General features: G+C 41.6%; 1 protein-coding gene across 1 annotated transcript in view; it reads left to right on the top strand.

Moving 5' to 3' along the window:
- Positions 1–17,053, top strand: part of SORCS3 (sortilin related VPS10 domain containing receptor 3) — a gene marked incomplete at both ends in the record, with an annotated part of 579,237 nt that overhangs the window by 500,485 nt on the left and 61,699 nt on the right. The window contains one exon of the mRNA XM_082673649.1: positions 9,524–9,631. Coding sequence (XP_082529775.1) covers positions 9,524–9,631 — 108 coding nt within the window. The remainder of the gene's footprint in view (positions 1–9,523; positions 9,632–17,053) is intronic.

The following is a 17,053-nucleotide window of genomic DNA, read 5'->3' on the forward strand; positions in this document are numbered from 1 at the left end:
GTTGAGTGAGAATATATTATGATGATGATGATGTTTTTGTTTTTGGCAGAGGATGGATAAGTATCGTGTATGTTTATATCCTGAAGGGAAAGAATTTCAGGCTTCAAATTCAGCAGAATGAACATTTGAAAGAGTGAATGTTTGGTAGTAGAGGGAATGCTATCTAGAATACAGTTGTTGGGATTCACCATGGGCTGGAAGATGGATGCTGGCATAACTCCCAGGCCCTTGATTTTGGGAGACTAACCCTTTCAGAGTAAGAGTTTTACTTCGAAGCATCAGTTTGTAATCAGGAAAAGAAAAAATCAGCTTAGGATCCCCAGGTACCAAATTCAAGCTTCAGCCACCTTGGCAAGGATTTAAAGTTTCTCTTAGTTTGGCCAATTATTACGTTAAAGCCGTTTGTAGAAAAAAAACAAAAACAAAACACACACACACACACACAAACAGTGCCCTGCCAACTCAAGCATGAGCTTGAAGAAGTTCCTAATGTAATTGTTTATCATCCTTTTACTACTGCTTTTGTAATTTTTGGGTAGTATCAGAAGAGTGGAATTACTTGATAGTAATGATAGTCAGCATTTACTCAGGGATTATTAAATTCCAGGCACTGTTCTAGGCCCTTTCCATGAATTACCTAAGTTCCTTCTTGAAACCACCCTATGCATTTTCCTGTGGGTACTCTTTTTATCGTAGCATTAAAATGCAGACATGCTAAATACTTTGCTCAGAGCTACACAGCTAGTACCTTGCAGCACCAAGTTGGGTTTCTATCATGGTTGCTCTTCTCTTTTACCTGCCAATTTTCCAGATACTTTAATGAGTACACAGAGGCTTATCACATGGTCTCTGTCCTCTGGGAGATCATAGTCAAGATAAGGAACTTAGTCCAAGCAGTGTCTACGAAAGGATGCTGACTGTGTGCATTGCTGGAATCCTGAGGCCGGATAGAGCCCCCCGCCGGTGGGTGAGGGGGTCTTTGTGCAGCAGGTGATGTGAGGGCTGATCCTTGATAAAAGGATTCCAGGAGTAGAAGTGATGGGAGGAAAGCCAAGGGAAGGGAAAACTCTGATGAAGCCTGGAATTCAGGAGATGTAGGGAGTACTCAGAAGACTATGTGGTTGGAATCAAGCATGTGAGTAAGTAATGGTGGGTAGGCCTCAGAAGAACTTAAACGCCAGTTTAAGGGCTTCAGGTTGAATCCGTAGATAATTCCTTTTTTTTTTTTTTTTTACATCTTTATTGGAGTATAATTGCTTTACAATGGTGTGTTAGTTTCTGCTTTATAACAAAGTGCATCAGTTATACATATACATATGTTCCCATATCTCTTCCCTCTTGCGTCTCCCTCCCTCCCACCCTCCCTTTATGTAGGTAATTCCTTCTACTACCGAGACCTCTCTCTCTGTGGTGAGAAGAGTTCTCTCTATTGAGGACTGAGTAGGACTTAATACACTCAGGGAGGGCAGCTTGACTCTTAAGACAAGTTTGTTGTTTTTTAACCAAGAAAAGTAACATTCCTTAGTCGTTATCATTGTGTTCTAAGCACCTCTATCTAAATCTCAATGACATAATTGATAAATGCCCTGCAGACAGATACAGCTGGCAGATTTCCTCCCCGTAAGTCCTGGGAGAAGAGGGTGGCAATCCCATCTTACCCTTGACTGTCACCCTCCTGCTCTCTCTCCTTCATGTGGTAGGGACTTAGCGCTCACTTCTTGGTTGAATTTTAGAGACTTTTACACAAAAGTTGCCTTGTCCTAAGGAAGACAGGAGTTTGCTGTTGTTGTTATTTCTTTTTGGTGACAGGAGAGGAGAGGACATTTGGCATGGAGCAGAGGAATAGAGAAAGTTTGGCTTTGGCGAATCTTAGCATCCTTACCTCTTGAGCATTCAGTCTGTTCTGCAGTGGTTTCTCTCCAGAGGCCTGATCACTTCTAGAAGGAATACTTGTCTAGTCTGGAGGGAAACCATCCAAGTTGGGAAAATCAGTATTCACTCAGGGATATGTAAGTAGGATCAAATCCTGCCTTTCAAAGGCATTAATACAAAGTTTGAGTTTCCCCTTATTCCATGAAATATCTCTTTTGTTGGTAAAAAATATTTATTGAGCTCAGAAGAATAGCTGCCTCCCATTGAATTTCCTCTTATAATAGTCATGCTAATACTAACCTCCATTTGTTTACCTACTTCAATTTACAAAGGATTCGAGATGATTTTTCAAACTAAGCTTTGGAAATAGAATTTTCTCCATTTAAAGGATGTTCATGCTGTCATTTATCATAAATGCTACAAATGCTTCCCTGAACTTTGATACCACCCATGACTTCTGCTTACTTGCCTGTCTCTGAATGCCCTTCTCCGAAACAGTCCCTGTGACCGTCACGTGCCAGCTACTGAGTGTGTGTGCTAGCAAACAACAGTGGCACTTAACTCATTCAGGAATTCTTATTTTTTTTAATTTTATTATTTTTTAAACATCTTTATTGGAGTATAATTGCTTTACATTGTTGTGTTAGTTGCTGTTGTATAACAGAGTGGATCAGCTATACGTATACATATATCCCCATATCCCCTCCCTCTTGCATCTCCCTCCCACCCTCCCTATCCCACCCCTCTAGGTGGTCACAAAGCACCGAGCTGATCTCCCTGTGCATTTTGTGCTCATCTTTCGAGGCTAAGTAAGTGTTCTGTAGGGGCCTGACCTTATCATGATCATCAATGTTTCCTTATAAACTTCTTGACTAATTCTGTCTCTGGCTGGCTTATGAATTGCAAGCTTGTGAAACTCAAATGCAGTTTCTTCATCACCAGTAGCTTCTAATTAAGTTACAACCCTCAGGGTAAACACAGAGCTCATTTGAAGTGGAAGAAAGGTTAAGTGATCAGTTCATTGTTCTTTTCAGTAGTAGGTCTCAGACTCACCGTACGTTATTTTGGCAGCATATACAAATGTATATATATTTGCATAGGAAAAAGATACTGGCCTACCCACTCTCCCACAAGGGTATAGTGGCTCTCGAATTTAAATAATAGCTACATCGCCTTTCAGAGAAAATGAGAATCATAATTGAAAAGCTGGGGAAACGTTAGCTAGGCTAACAAGGCATGCTGTTTCCTATAAATTGAAGTGATAGGTAGCTAGATATGCATGAAGACAAAACAGCATACAAATGAACCCATCCATTTGTGACCCTGTACATTTAGACGCATTGAGATTAGAACCTAAGTGCTATTTCAGGGAAGCCCTCCATCCGGCATTACCAGTATTACCTTTGTACCTTAGAAGCATCAGAGTGAAATGAACAATGGCGCCCCATGGAATGCAGCGCTGTAATGAAAACTCACAATAGACAGAGCTACTCACGGGAGGGTAAGCTGGGGTCCTACCGTTTGCTTAGCCCTGACAAGCTGTCAGTGTCTCCTTTCAAAGGGAGGTTCTTGGAAACTAAAACCAACATCACCTGGCCGTTCTTGTTCCTTTGCTCTTCTGTAAATGGTGGTGAACACTGGCATTCTGTTCATAGAAACATTCACATGAAAACAATAGTTCCAGCCAATACGTGCCTCTGAGAGGCGAAAGTGCATGTGCTACTCTGAAGGACTTCTGTGTGGCTACAATGCCATCACCTCATGCGGTTGGGATAATAAAAAATAGAGCAGTGCACCCACCAAAAGGAGGAACATTGATCCTCATTGGCCATTATAACTCTATTTCTGTGCTAGAGTGTTCCGGGGAGGACTCTGACTGTTCTTGGAAGATTCTATTCCTTTTAGTGGCGCTTACCTCAATATTATAAAGTCATCAATTCATGGAGTAAGGAAGGGTCTTGGAGTCTAGTCTAGTTTCACACATACTACAGCAGATTCTTCTGTGACACCTAAGGGTGACACCCCACTTCACCAGGACGGCACAGAGCTGACCAATTTGAATGAGTTTCCACCCTGTATGTTGGCTTTAGTTGTTAGGAAGATTGTTTTGTGCTGAGCAATAACGAATCTACTTGTAATTTCTGTCCGTCAGTCCTTGTTCTGCTGCCCAGACCTATGCAGAGTAAGTCAGCTCCAGAAATGCATGCGATTTTTAGAGTCCTACACCTAAAAAGGACCTCAAGAGATGGCTGTGTCTAGGCTTTCTGAGTTCTGGGAACTGATCAGATACACAATTCAAGACAGATTGCATGTATTTGTTCATTTATTTCTCACATATTCATTGAGCCTATACTATTTATCCAGCACTAGTAGAGGGGCTGGGATATACCAAAGGACAAGACAAAGTACTTGGGAGCTTACATTCTTGTTCAAATATTTGACTTTCCTTTTTAGAACAATTATGAGAATAGAAATCTTTTTTTACCTTATTCTATCTGTATTGTTTAATTGATATTTTCATGCATCTATCCACATTCTCTCTGATTTCATTCACAGATGTTACCCCTTTTCAGTAGGCAGCAATAGCTCCAGATCGTTGAACTGTTTTGTGTGTTGAACTATTTGGAAGCTTTCTTACTAAAAAAGTTAAAAGGTGATGGTAAATGATTCAGCTCTTATTCTTCTTTCCCCTAAGCTATCTTCAGATCGTATAACCTGTTTCTAGAACAACTTGTTTCTTACTTTTAATCACATTGATTGTCAGTTTTCTACAATGATTGGAACTGAACATAGTATTGAAGACCTGGTGGAAGGATAATTTCTTTTATTATTCATGCTCCCTGTCTGTGAACACACGCTAGACTCAGTGCCTTTGATTATCACAATAGGGACACTGCTGGAATATATTTACCTTGTGATTAACAATCACCTCAGCTTTGTTTTGTTTTGTTTTTCAGCTTGAGCTTCTCCTTAGTTACTCTTTTTCCTTTCTCTGCGGTGGGGCTCTTTGTTTTTTCATTTTAATGAAGCATTCTGCTTTAAGTTGGTCCTCTCCTATACGTGACTGCCAAATCTACATCCCTGGCTTTGATCTGCCTCCAGAAATCCAGATCCATCCATCCGAAGGTCCTCTTGACAGTGTTACAACACGGAAATCCAAAAAGCATCTCAACCTTGACGTGGACCAAACAGCAACAAACAAATAAACAAAAAGCTTTGCTTCTCCTGTTCTTTACATTCCCCTTTCCCAGTTGCTTAACCCCCCAAAACCATGTTGTCTGTGACTTCTCTCTTTTGTTCAAGCAAAATCCTATTGACTTCATCTGGAAAAATAGCCTAAAAATCTTATTGACTTTACGTGTAAAAATATCCTCAACCTTTCGTCCCTTTCTGTGTCCACTATTAAAACCATTATCCAAGCCCCTTCTCTTACTTGGTCTCTTATAATTGCCATGAGTCCCCCACCGATTCATCTCCTTGCATCAACTTTGGGGCCTGACAATCCATTCACCACAAAGAAACCATCTTGTAAAGGTTAAATCAAATCATCTCTCTCCCATTTCAGCTGGGGACAAGGTCCTTTGTAATCTGGCCCAGCCTTACTTTCTTGACTCCACTTCCTCCTATTAATCCCTTTCCCACTAATCTACAACCACCAACCATCTTTCTGTCCTTCCCATACAGCAACTTCATTTCACACCAGGTTTGCCCTCCAGAATGGCTCTCACCTTGATCTTTGCATAGCAAATTCCTTACTATCATTCAGATCTCAGTTTAAATGTCACCTCCTCAGAGAGGAGAACTTTCTTAAATTTTCAATATAAAGTAGCTTCACTCACTCTCTATCATATCCCTCTATTTGAACTGTCTTCATGACACTTATTTTTAACATTTTTTTGTACCCATTTATCTCCATATTGTTTGTCTCCTCAAACTAGAATGTAAGTTCCACTGAAGCTAGGGCCTTCCCTTTCTTGTTCATTGCTATATCCCCAGAACAGTGGCCACTGCCAACCAGGCACATGGTAGATGTCAATAAATATTTGCTAGGTGAATTCTATTTTCTTTTCGTTCTATAGTCCTGTCTTGTTACTATTTAGAAGTCAATTGTAACTTTACCCCTGTCTCCCTGAGTACTGGCAGTCTTATCAATTTCAATTTCACCTGTCGGCCTAATAAGGGCTTCCCTATTCCTTTGTCTTGACCATTAATAAGCTATTGAATAGAGGAGGAGAAGGTGGGTCCCGTGGGGTTACCATTCAATACAGTTACTTCAGAACATCTAAAAACTCCTAGTCATCTGAAAGAATAGCTCTCACAAATGACAGACCCAAGTTTCTGATACTCAAGAGATTAAATTTTATAATGTATTTTTTTGGAGTTTCTTTGGGAGTTTTGGTTTTAATAATTATCTCAGCATGAAATATTCGGGTGTTAGAAATTACTGTTCTCAGAAAGTCACCTGAATAGCACGAACCTGGGCTTCCTAGTGGTACGTTGACTGTAGATTATAGTCACAGCATTCATTCCTCACCCTGGCTCTGGAGAACTGTCCCCTGGCCTATGCTAATTTTATGTCATCCTTAGACTTTGGTTATTGTATATGCTAGCCTTTCCTCCTGGATGTTGGCATTTCCTAGTGTTTTTGCTGATCCCATTCTTCCATCTAATCCATGCTTTTGCTCCTTCCATATGGATTCAGTTCATACAGCATGCTTTTATCTTCCACACCCTATCTCTCCACCTTGGGCTCAGTGTTTCTTTGGAGCTTACGTCTTAGAACTCAGAGCTCAGAAGGCTGTGATCGCCCCTCTGTTTCTGTTACTTTGTGGTGTCTTATCTTCATGTATAAAGTAAAGATGACTGTCTTCTGCCCTCTTAATGGCAGTGGTGTGAAGGCTCCTCCTTCCCTGGGATGTGGTGGCACTCAACTGCAAGTTTTTCTGCTAATGTTAATCACTGACCTTCATCAGTAAGGAAACTCTGAGAATGAGATAAGGATGGAGGTCTTCAACCACTTTGGCTTCTTCCTATCAAGACAATAATCAATCCAAAGTCATCAAAATAAACAAACCAAAAACTAAACAAATATCTTTTTGTACCCTCTGGACTTATCAGACAGACTTAACTAGTTAGTGGCCATGACATACTTTGAAATACCTACAATTATTTTAGGAACCAGGAGGGTACATAGCATGAAAGGTAAGTCCATTCCCAGTTATGCTCTTGTTTCCACCTTTGAATGAGGAACCCATTTCCAAGAGAAGCAGTTCAGATCTGCCCGACTTCCTCTGGTTCAGCTTCAGTGATTATTTAGCCTTCAGCCTATTAAAAAAAAAAAAAAAAAAAAAAAGGCTGAAATGGCCAAGTCCTTAAAAGTCAAGACAATATTGACTTGTCTATACATTAGATCATCGGACTATACATTAGATCTCCAAGAACTCATTCATCTTGCATAACTGAAACTTTGTACCCTTTGACCAACATCTCCTCATTTCTTCCTCCTGCCCACCCTCCACTCCCACCCCCTCAGAAACCAGCTTCATGTGGCCAATGTTTCACTATATCCCTATCTATCTATCTATCTATCTATATCAAAGCATCAAGTTATACACTTTAAATATATACAGTTTTTGTATGTCAACGATATCTCAGTAAAGTTGTTCATAAAAAGTCAAGACAGATACTGATAATTTAGGAACTCATAAAAACTTTTATAACCTCTGCCTGCTTTTTGTTTGTAGAAGTAGACCTCAGTATACCAGAAATACAAAACTTCTTATTGCATGAGACTAGTTTTTCTAGCTGGGTAAAGAGATTGACTTTGTAATTTTTTTTTTTTTGCAGTATGCGGGCCTCTCACTGCTGTGGCCTCTCTCCTTGCGGCGGCCATGGCTCACAGGCCCAGCCGCTCCGCGACATGTGGAATCTTCCCAGACCGGGGCACGAACCCGCGTCCCCTGCATCGGCAGGCAGACTCTCAACCACTGCGCCACCAGGGAAGCCCTGACTTTCTAATTTTTAAGATCGGTTTATTTGGGAAGAGAGGATAAGATAGAGAGACAAGTAATATCCAGAGAATGGACTGAGTAGGTTGACTAGTAATGGGGACAGGGATTCACATCCAATTCATGGATGCTAGTGTAAGTAATGCTTGAAAAATTATTGGATGGATTAAAAGAGTTTCCTTAATCACTTCTTATTTTTTTATTCATATATTCATTTAACATTATATAGTACCATGTGCCAGTGTTTCTGCTAATTTTAGGAATGCAAAAGTGAACAGTATGGTCTTTGACCTCAAAAAGATCACAGTTCAGTGGGAGAGTCAGACATATCTTTTGAAACTATGTATGTAATATCAGGTAAGAAGCATTGTAATAAAGATATGTAGGCGATATGGGGGGGGTCAGACAATGCACAAGACATATGTGACCCCTGAATTCCCAAGATTTTAATGTTGAATGGAGGGATTCAAGATGAGTTAAGAAGTCATCACTTAGCACTATGATAGGTGAAGGCCTGGGTGTTGTAGGAAAATAGAGTTTCTACAGTTGAACTCAGTATCCTGTGTTGTGGAGTCAGAGAAAAATTAAGAATTAACCAGGCCAAAAGAATCACAGGGCTTCCCTGGTGGCGCAGTGGTTGAGAGGCCGCCTGCCGATGCAGGGGACGCGGGTTTGTGCCCCAGTCCGGGAAGATCCCACATGCTGCGGAGCGTCTGGGCCCGTGAGCCATGGCCACTGAGCCTGCGCATCTGGAGCCTGTGCTCTGCAACGGGAGAGGCCACAACAGTGAGAGGCCCACATACCGCAAAAAAAAAAAAAAAAAAAAAAAAAAAAAAGAATCACAGAAAATGAAGCAAATAAAGCTGCCTTGGGGAAGGAGGAGTGTTGGGAAAAGCTTCTCAGAGGAGGTGGTCTTTGGACTTTGTCCTCCGGTTAAATCAAGGGGCGGTAGGGAACTCGATAATATCAAGAAAAGGAAGGAAGCAACTGCTCAAGATTGCTCAAATCCTCTCCACTAGCGGCATCCCTTTAAAGAGTTTCAGATGCTGTGTCCACAAAGGGCCAGACCTTCCTCTTACTGTTGGTCGAAAGATGGAACAGTGTTGCCCAGAACATCAGACACTCAATAATCGTCCCTAAAAGCCCCTTAAAGTGGCATCGGGAAGGGAAAATGATACTTCATCCATTCTGAACAAATAGGAAATGGCTGTTTTTAAGGTTTGATCTGAAAGACACACACCTCCCCTCCCATAGGGTAAACCCCACACTACTGAATTTATCTGTGTCAGAGACTCCAGAGGCTGAATTGATTGTGCTGTAAATTGAACCTCGGGTTCCATTCTGAGTACTTGAAAAATGACACTCCAGCCACTAAGCCCTCCCGCCTGGGTGGTTTTTTTCCTTCAATTCTGAGATGTTGAACGATTTCTGCAGCTCTTGGTGCTGTCTGTACCTGGGCCAGGAAATGCAGTTTTGATCAAATCTCATAATAATATAGGGAGATGTTGAAGATTAATAACTGTTGATAATCCAAACTGCCAGAAAGGGAGATACAGAGGAGAATTTAATCACCTGAAAACTGGGTGCAAAATAGTGTGGTTTTATTTTCAGCTGTCTCTTCCATCTACTTGTTTCCAACCCAGGGTGAGTTTTGACGAGGGCCACTCCTGGAACAAGTACGGTTTCACTTCAGTTCCTCTTTTTGTGGATGGAGCTCTGGTGGAGGCAGGCATGGAGACCCAAATTATGACGTGAGTACTTCTTTGTCTGTGGTCAAAAGGAGCCTGGAGACCTGGGTTCTATTTCCATGGAGGCCATGGACTTTCTCCAGGGAGGCTTACACGAAAGCATTTCAGTCTCTGGACCAAAGTTTCCTCATCTGTAAGATGGACATATTTATGCAACACCCACCAATTCAAGAGGCTACTGACAGGATTAGAGAAGCTGGGCTTCCAACTGAAAAGTTAAGGTTTCTCATAAAATTAAAGTATTGTAACAAATTTCCGTTTATCCAAAACCCAAGCAAACAGAAAGCTTAAGTCTTTCGATGTGTTTTCTCTCTTTCCAAAACAGTCTAGTAAGGAACAAGGGATGGGGACAGAGGGAACAAAACAGCCAACTTACTGAATACAGGGAACGTTTTAAGGGAACCTCCTAGAGTCTGTGATATACACACACACACAGAGTTGCTGTTGTCCCATTTCAGATTAATTTGCTATGAAAATTTTTCTACACTCCTTTACGATGAGAATAGATGGTAGAGATAGAGGTCTTAAAGCTGTAAAGAGCTCCAAAGTACTTTCTGAATATTAAAGAAGATAATAATAATTTGATGTTTTCTAAAATTATATCAGTTTAATTCTTAAAAAGTTGATTATGCGTGTTTGTGTGCACTACTGTAGGTAGGGGGGTGAGGAGGAATAGTTGTGGGAACCCTTCACCAGCAATACAAAGCCCCACCACTCTCCACCTCCCCTACTCCCAAGAGACTGGAATATCTTACACTTTAATTATTTGCTGGACAGAGTGAAGGGAGTCTGCTGGGCAAGATTAAGGGGAATGTGCTATACTGTGGACTTGTCACAGAAAGGCTTATAGAATGCTCCTGGGCTAGTTTGGGGGAACGCTGTCATCTTCTTACTCTAGGGGACACTGCTCTTCTCTTAACCTTTGCGTTCATTAATTTCTTTATAGTTTGAATCAATCTTTTTCTGATAGGAGACTGATGAGCTTTGCGGAGGAGGCAAATACAAGGGCGAATGGCTAATTCCTATGCTTTACTTTTTTTCCCAGAGTGATCAGCTGAAAAAGCTTTTATAACTGCAGCTCCGCAGTTTTGATCAAATGTTGTAATCTAGCCCCAGACCACTTTTGCCATGCTCCTTCCCTCCACTTCCATCCTCATAACCAGGGGGCTGACCAGCCACTCCTCTGAGCTTTCAGAATGACAGAAAGAACCCAGCCATGATGGAAAATGGTGCACAAATTGGAGAAAACAAACAGAACAAATGGACAAAAGTCCAGTCCTAGGAAATTCAGCAGAAGCTCTACACAGGGGTCCCATGTCTATAGGATATGTCTGTAAAAAGAGTCTATAGGATTCCCAGTGTCCTCATTATTTAAAGAATGTTCATAACAGAAAATTTGGGTGGCTTCACAAAATGTCTTTAAAATTAGTTGGAACAAGTGCAACGAAGAGTGATTTTTAAATTATCTTCAGTTCTTTCTGAATTTTCCAAATTGCCTGTACAACCTTCTCTCTAACTTCAAGGGTGTGAACTGTGTCTTTTAAAGACTTAACGCTCATTTTTGAGCATGATCCATGTGTTAGGCACGTAGGCTCTATCGTTGGAAATTTAAAGACATGATGTCAAACCCTATGAGGCGCTGCTACAGTCTTCCCAAGGGGGATATTGTATTCGGAACTTCTCTGGGCAGTTCTGTTGTACAGTGTAAACAAGGGTTTCTGGTAGAATTTGTTCCTCAGGAAGTACAGCTTTAATTTGAGTTTTTTCAGCAATTTCTTTTTGTTCTCCTAAAATATCCTCCAAAACAGAATTGTTTCACCATCTAAATTTCTAGTTAAATGGACTCTGTTGTTGCTGTCAAGTCACTTTATTAATTAAGACTTAACACTATTGTATGCAAGTTTAGCTGTTTGAGCCATGGACAGTATTTAAGATATAGTATGTTAGTAATGCTTAGAGTCTAAAGCCTCATTGTTTGGTAGAGACACAGCAACAATATGTTGTATAAATACAAATTCTGGATGTTCAAAGGCAGTATCATAACATAAACTTTATTTCTAAAATACAAATGATTTGATAAATATGTAGATATATGCATAGTGAATATATATGCAAGTATTTGTGTGTATAGACATATGTCCGGGTATATATGTACACATAGATATACATGTATATATGGAGAGATTTAGACAACAGAGGTACAATGAGAGAGAAATCCCAAGGACCTAGGGTCCCAGCAAGACCTTCGAAAAGTTATATTATTAAACAAAACTAGCGGTACCTATGTGCCAGTTACTATTCTAGATGAGCAAATCAAGAAGAAACCCCTGTCCTCGTGGACTGCATACATTAAATAAATGTGACATACAAATGACTCTGTCATGTTACCCAGAATACTCTGCCCAGGGATTGAAATATTTTCTTAGGCATTCTAGGAAGCGTACCCCAGAATACTAGGAATACTGCCATCGTTTTTCATAAGGATCTCTGACCACGAGCTGACTTTTCCAAATGATTTCCCATCCTTCGCTTAATCACTAGATATGAAAAGAAAACCTTCCTCCATTCTGGGACTTCCTCCAATACGGCCACTAGGAAGTTTCAGGTATTGAGTTCTAAGCTCTGTAAGGTGAAGGTTCACACGTTCAAGAAGGTTGTGCAGTCTACCTGAATGGATCGAGCCAAATGTGGCTGCTCGTCACAATCAAATCTGACATGGCCCTGGAAGGTTGGGCAGTGAAGATACCTATGGTCCTGAAGTCAGGTCTTCCCTGTTGTTTGAGCAAAGAGACATACTGGTCCTCCTTTCATTCTGTGTTCTCCTTACCTCATGCTGTGATTTATCCTGCGTTCTCTTGTACGAGGCCTCTCTGAACTCATTGCATGCTTCTCTTGGGCATTACTTTGAACAATAGTGCATGTACACCAATCTCTGCATGACCTGGCGTTCCCCAGCAAATTTAAAGCAACAGTTTAGATTCTGTATTCATCTAATCGTAAGTGGTAATATATATATTTTTTTCTCAGCTTTGGATGGGGTTTAGCTGGTCACATGGGTATGAGGGAGATTGACCTCAGGGCTAAACCATTTACTGAAAAGATGAGCTACTGCTTCTGTTTTTCTTTCCTCCCCAGTAAGACTCCAAGGAGTGTGGCAGAGTTTTTGTCTCCCTTCTCCCTTGCTTATCAAGATTCTTTAAATGCTAGTAAGTAAAACAGGAACTAGAATAGTGCATAATTTTCTTATATGGGATTTGAGGCAGACAGGTATTTGTCCTTCATGGAATTAAGATGAGTTTGGAAGCAATCATCCAACCAAGTATAAACAATTCAAGCTCCCTATTTTTAACTTTTTCTTAATTCAGAGTTTCTCTAGGATGAAAATGATCCAGGGCTCCTTAGACAGCCAGAAGTGTAGGCCCTGGAATGACTGCCGAGAGGCAATTTCTGGCTCTGTCTTAGGTTTAAAAAGGACGTTAAAACCAAGTGGCCCACTAAGGATGACCACTGCTTTTCTCGCATGGAATAGCAATGACAAAGACTAAAGCAGGAGTTCAGATAATTTTATATATGCTTTAGGAACTTCGAGGACAGGAGGTCCATTTGGGGACAAGATTGCTTAACCTTGCCATTTAGCCAGAAACTTATTTATGATGTAGGCTATTTGATTTCTGTATCCTGCCTCTTTCTGTTAACCCTGACTCTGTAGTTCAACTGAAGTCAGAGAGAAAGAAGGGCTATAGCTCATTCACACTAAGGTTTTATTGCCTCGTTACCTTCATTTGGAGGATATAATATATATAAGTTTGTGATGGTTAACATTATGGGTCAACTTGACTGCGTCATGGCGTGCCTAGATACTTGGTCAAACGTTATTCTGGTTGCTTCTGTGAAGGTGTTTTTGGACAAGATTAGCACTTAAATCAGTAGACCCAATATAGCAGATTGTTCTCCCTAATGTGGGTGGAACTCATCCAATCAGTTGAAGGCCTGGTTAGAACTAAAAGGCTAACTCTTCCCTGAGCAAGACAGAATGCTTCTTGCCTGGCTGCATTTGAACTGGGACATGGATTTTTCTTGCCTTTGACTCCAACTGAAACTTCCACTTTTCCTGGGTCTCAAGCTTGGAACTATACCATTGGCCCTCCTGCATCACCAGCTTGCTGACTCACCCTGCAGGTCTTGGGACATGTCAGCCCCCATAATTGTGTGAGCCAATTCCATATAGTCAGTCTCTCTCTCTCTTTGTCTCTATCTCCTATTCATTCTGTTTCTCTAGAGAGCCCTGACTACTACACATTCATTCAGAAACATTTCATGAGCTTCTGATATGTTTTAGACCCTCTTCAGGAATATCAAAGAGGTAAATACAATTACATCTATCTTTAAGGAGCTCTCAGTCTGGTGTGTTGGGGGGTGCGTGGAACGAGATACACAATCATCAAGAATCCCTAGTTATATAACCAGGATACAAGTAGAGGGAAGTGAAAACTTCACATGTATGAAATGTGACAACTGAGTCAGTCTGGAAGTTTCAATAGCAGTTCACCAATGGACAACCAATTAATAGGTAATAGAATGTAAGCTCAAAGAAAGCACACATTTTAAACAGTTTTGTTGAACACTATAATCTCAGGGCCTAAAAGAGGGTTGGCATGTAGTCGGAAATCACTTCTCATTGGTTGAAAGAATGAATGACTTCAAAGCAAAGGAAAGAACCATGAGAGAGCATGACTGGGGTTAAGGGGTTGAGCCTATGAAGGGTCTTAGGTTATGTTTAGGAATTTGACTTACATCCACAGTGAGGTTCTTGAAATTGGAAATATGGAAACACCACTCCTCTTCTCAAAATGCATGGAGGGCTTTCCACTGACTTTAGGATGAAGTCCAAACTCATCGAATGGTCTATAAATATCTACACTGGGTCCATGTCTGGGACCTCAGTTCTGGCCCCCATGCTCTGACCACCCTTCTCTGATCTACTGGTGCCTTTCTGCCCCAGGGTCTTTGTCTGTGTATCCATCTGGAATGTGCTTGCCCTCCCCACTTGAACAACCAAGCTTCTAATTAAGTATCTTTCAAGTGTCAGCCTAAGTATCAGTTTTCTGGCACACCCTCCTTTAGCCCACCAGACCAGGTTGGGGCCCCACTCTCTATATAGCCTTAGCCCTATGTATTTTTTCCTTCACAACACTTTAGGCAATAAATATTAATGAAAATGGCCGTTGGTTCAGTAGGTTCCCCTCCCCCTTCATCTAACCTTAAGACGCAGACACACGTGTTTGCATATAAACAACACACACATGAACACACACACACACACTGACTTTAAGTTCCCATGAGGGAGGATCTTTGTGTATTTTGTTTTTTGACTGCCATGTGCATCAGTTTTGTGCTAGCACCGAGGATTTAACCATATATATGTATTCAGTGATTGAATGAAGAAATGAATGCATGAACACATGACTCTTACGGTCCCCAATAATCTTACCGCCATTGTGAGTATAGTGACTTCTCTGGCCCATGGCTCTAGCATTTTAGGGAGTTGCTTATAGATCCCCAGGGATGCTGAAGTGCTCTGATCAGGATCCAATCGTTGCAAGTTACGGGAGCCTGGAGTTGGGTAGGAATCAGAGCAGCCTGTGTCTGTATGCAGACGTGTGTATAGGGGATGATGAAGCAGGGGTGGAATGGCAGTGGGTGCAGAAGGGCAGCTAGAGAATGAGGACCGTCCTGGGAATGATTTCTTATTTCTTCCGCCTTCTGCAGAATCTCTCCAGTGTGCAGTTCTCCTGGAGGCCAAAGCTCAGGAGCATGGAAACTTCTAACGCCGTGGCTTTGTAGGGGAATCTGTGTGGGAGGGACAGTTCCCAGCTTGCAGGCATGGGATTTGCTTGCTTTTATTCCTCTGTTTTCCACTGTCTTTTCAAATGTTATTATTTCAGCATCTCCCTGGTAACCTTGACAGGAACCATCTAGTCTAGTCTAATTCACAGTGAAATGTGACCGTTCTTATTACTTAAGGCTGAGAACAGGGCTGGATGATTGACAAGCCGGAGGGCCTATTGCTGTCTCAGGCAGTGGCTCTCCAGCTGACGAGGTGCCTGTGGCTGTTAGAGCCCTTGGGACTCTTTGGTCCACTATTGGCCCCCAAATTAGCACTTTAAGGAGAGCTCTTTTTTGCTTGGCTCAGATGTGGCATCAGATGGAAAAACACTGCTTTCCTACAGCTTCAAAGCCACATTTGAAATTCTTTCTTGATATGAAGTGTTTTAACCAATTGGTTGTGATTTAGCTGATCTTTCACGGGGGGCCAGGGAGAACCTGGCAACCTCCCAGGGGGGAAACAAATCCCCAAAGGGAGGGGTGCAGCTTCCCTGGAAGAGAATAGATAAATTCTTACCAGGAGTGGGCAGCAGCCAACCTGTGTCTGTCCCATACCTTCCTTTGTGGCAGGTATCTTGCTGAGCTGTCTCTCAAACTTGATTTCACTGACATTTTGCAATAACCCCATCAGGTAGATCAGATTATTGTCCTTGGGCAGAGGAGAACACTGAGGCTCAGAGAAATTAAGTGCTCAGCTCACACACTCAGTAAGAGGAAAACGGAGAGCAAGGAATGTGAGTTGCAAACCTTAGGCTCAGAGCTGAAATTTGAAGAAAGATACTAGAATTCTCCAAGGTTTGTTCAATAAAGGACTGTGGCGTTTGGGGCAAGAGAGGTGGGGATGTTATTCACTAAGTATTGATGGGTACCTGCTGTGCTACCAGACACGAAGTCACAGCAGACCCATTCAAACACAGTCCATCTGAAAAAATATGACCAACACATGAAAGAACTACAAAACAAGTAAATGGTAAGGGGGTAGGACAAATTGTAGTTGCCAGTGGATATCAAAGAAGAGATTAAAAATAGAGTAGCTAGGTAGGGCTTTGTGTCTGTGCAGAGAGGGAAGAGCAAAGGTATTCTAGGTGGGGGAACAGTGTGAGCAAACATGGAACGGTAGGAATATGAACTTGCCTGGCCTGTACAGGGGAGAGTGAGAGATGAGAAGGGCCAGAGATGCTCTCAGCAAATTGTCTAGGGCCAATTGCCTCGCTGAGTCCCTGTATAAATCCGATTCTAATTGGCATAAATCTCTGATCCATTGTTCCGCCAGCAGAGCTAATAGCCAAAGGGAAGGGGGAGAGATCACATTTTGCCTAGAAAATGATACAAACCCCAAAGCTGCGGAGGTTTGAAAAAAGTGAAGACCTTCTTTCTACTTCAGAGACCGTCACCTCATGCTTAGCAGTGGACATGCTCTCAAATATAGCCCTGGAGCAACACGGATACCTAGCCCTGAGCTTAAATACATTGTTTAGCCTCTAGTAACTACATCCGATAAAGTCATTGGAAATGAAGCAGTGCTGCTTCCATGGACCT

The sequence above is a fragment of the Grampus griseus genome (assembly GCF_964374135.1).
Source record: "Grampus griseus genome assembly, chromosome: 16".
Classification (NCBI taxonomy): Eukaryota; Metazoa; Chordata; class Mammalia; order Artiodactyla; family Delphinidae; genus Grampus; species Grampus griseus.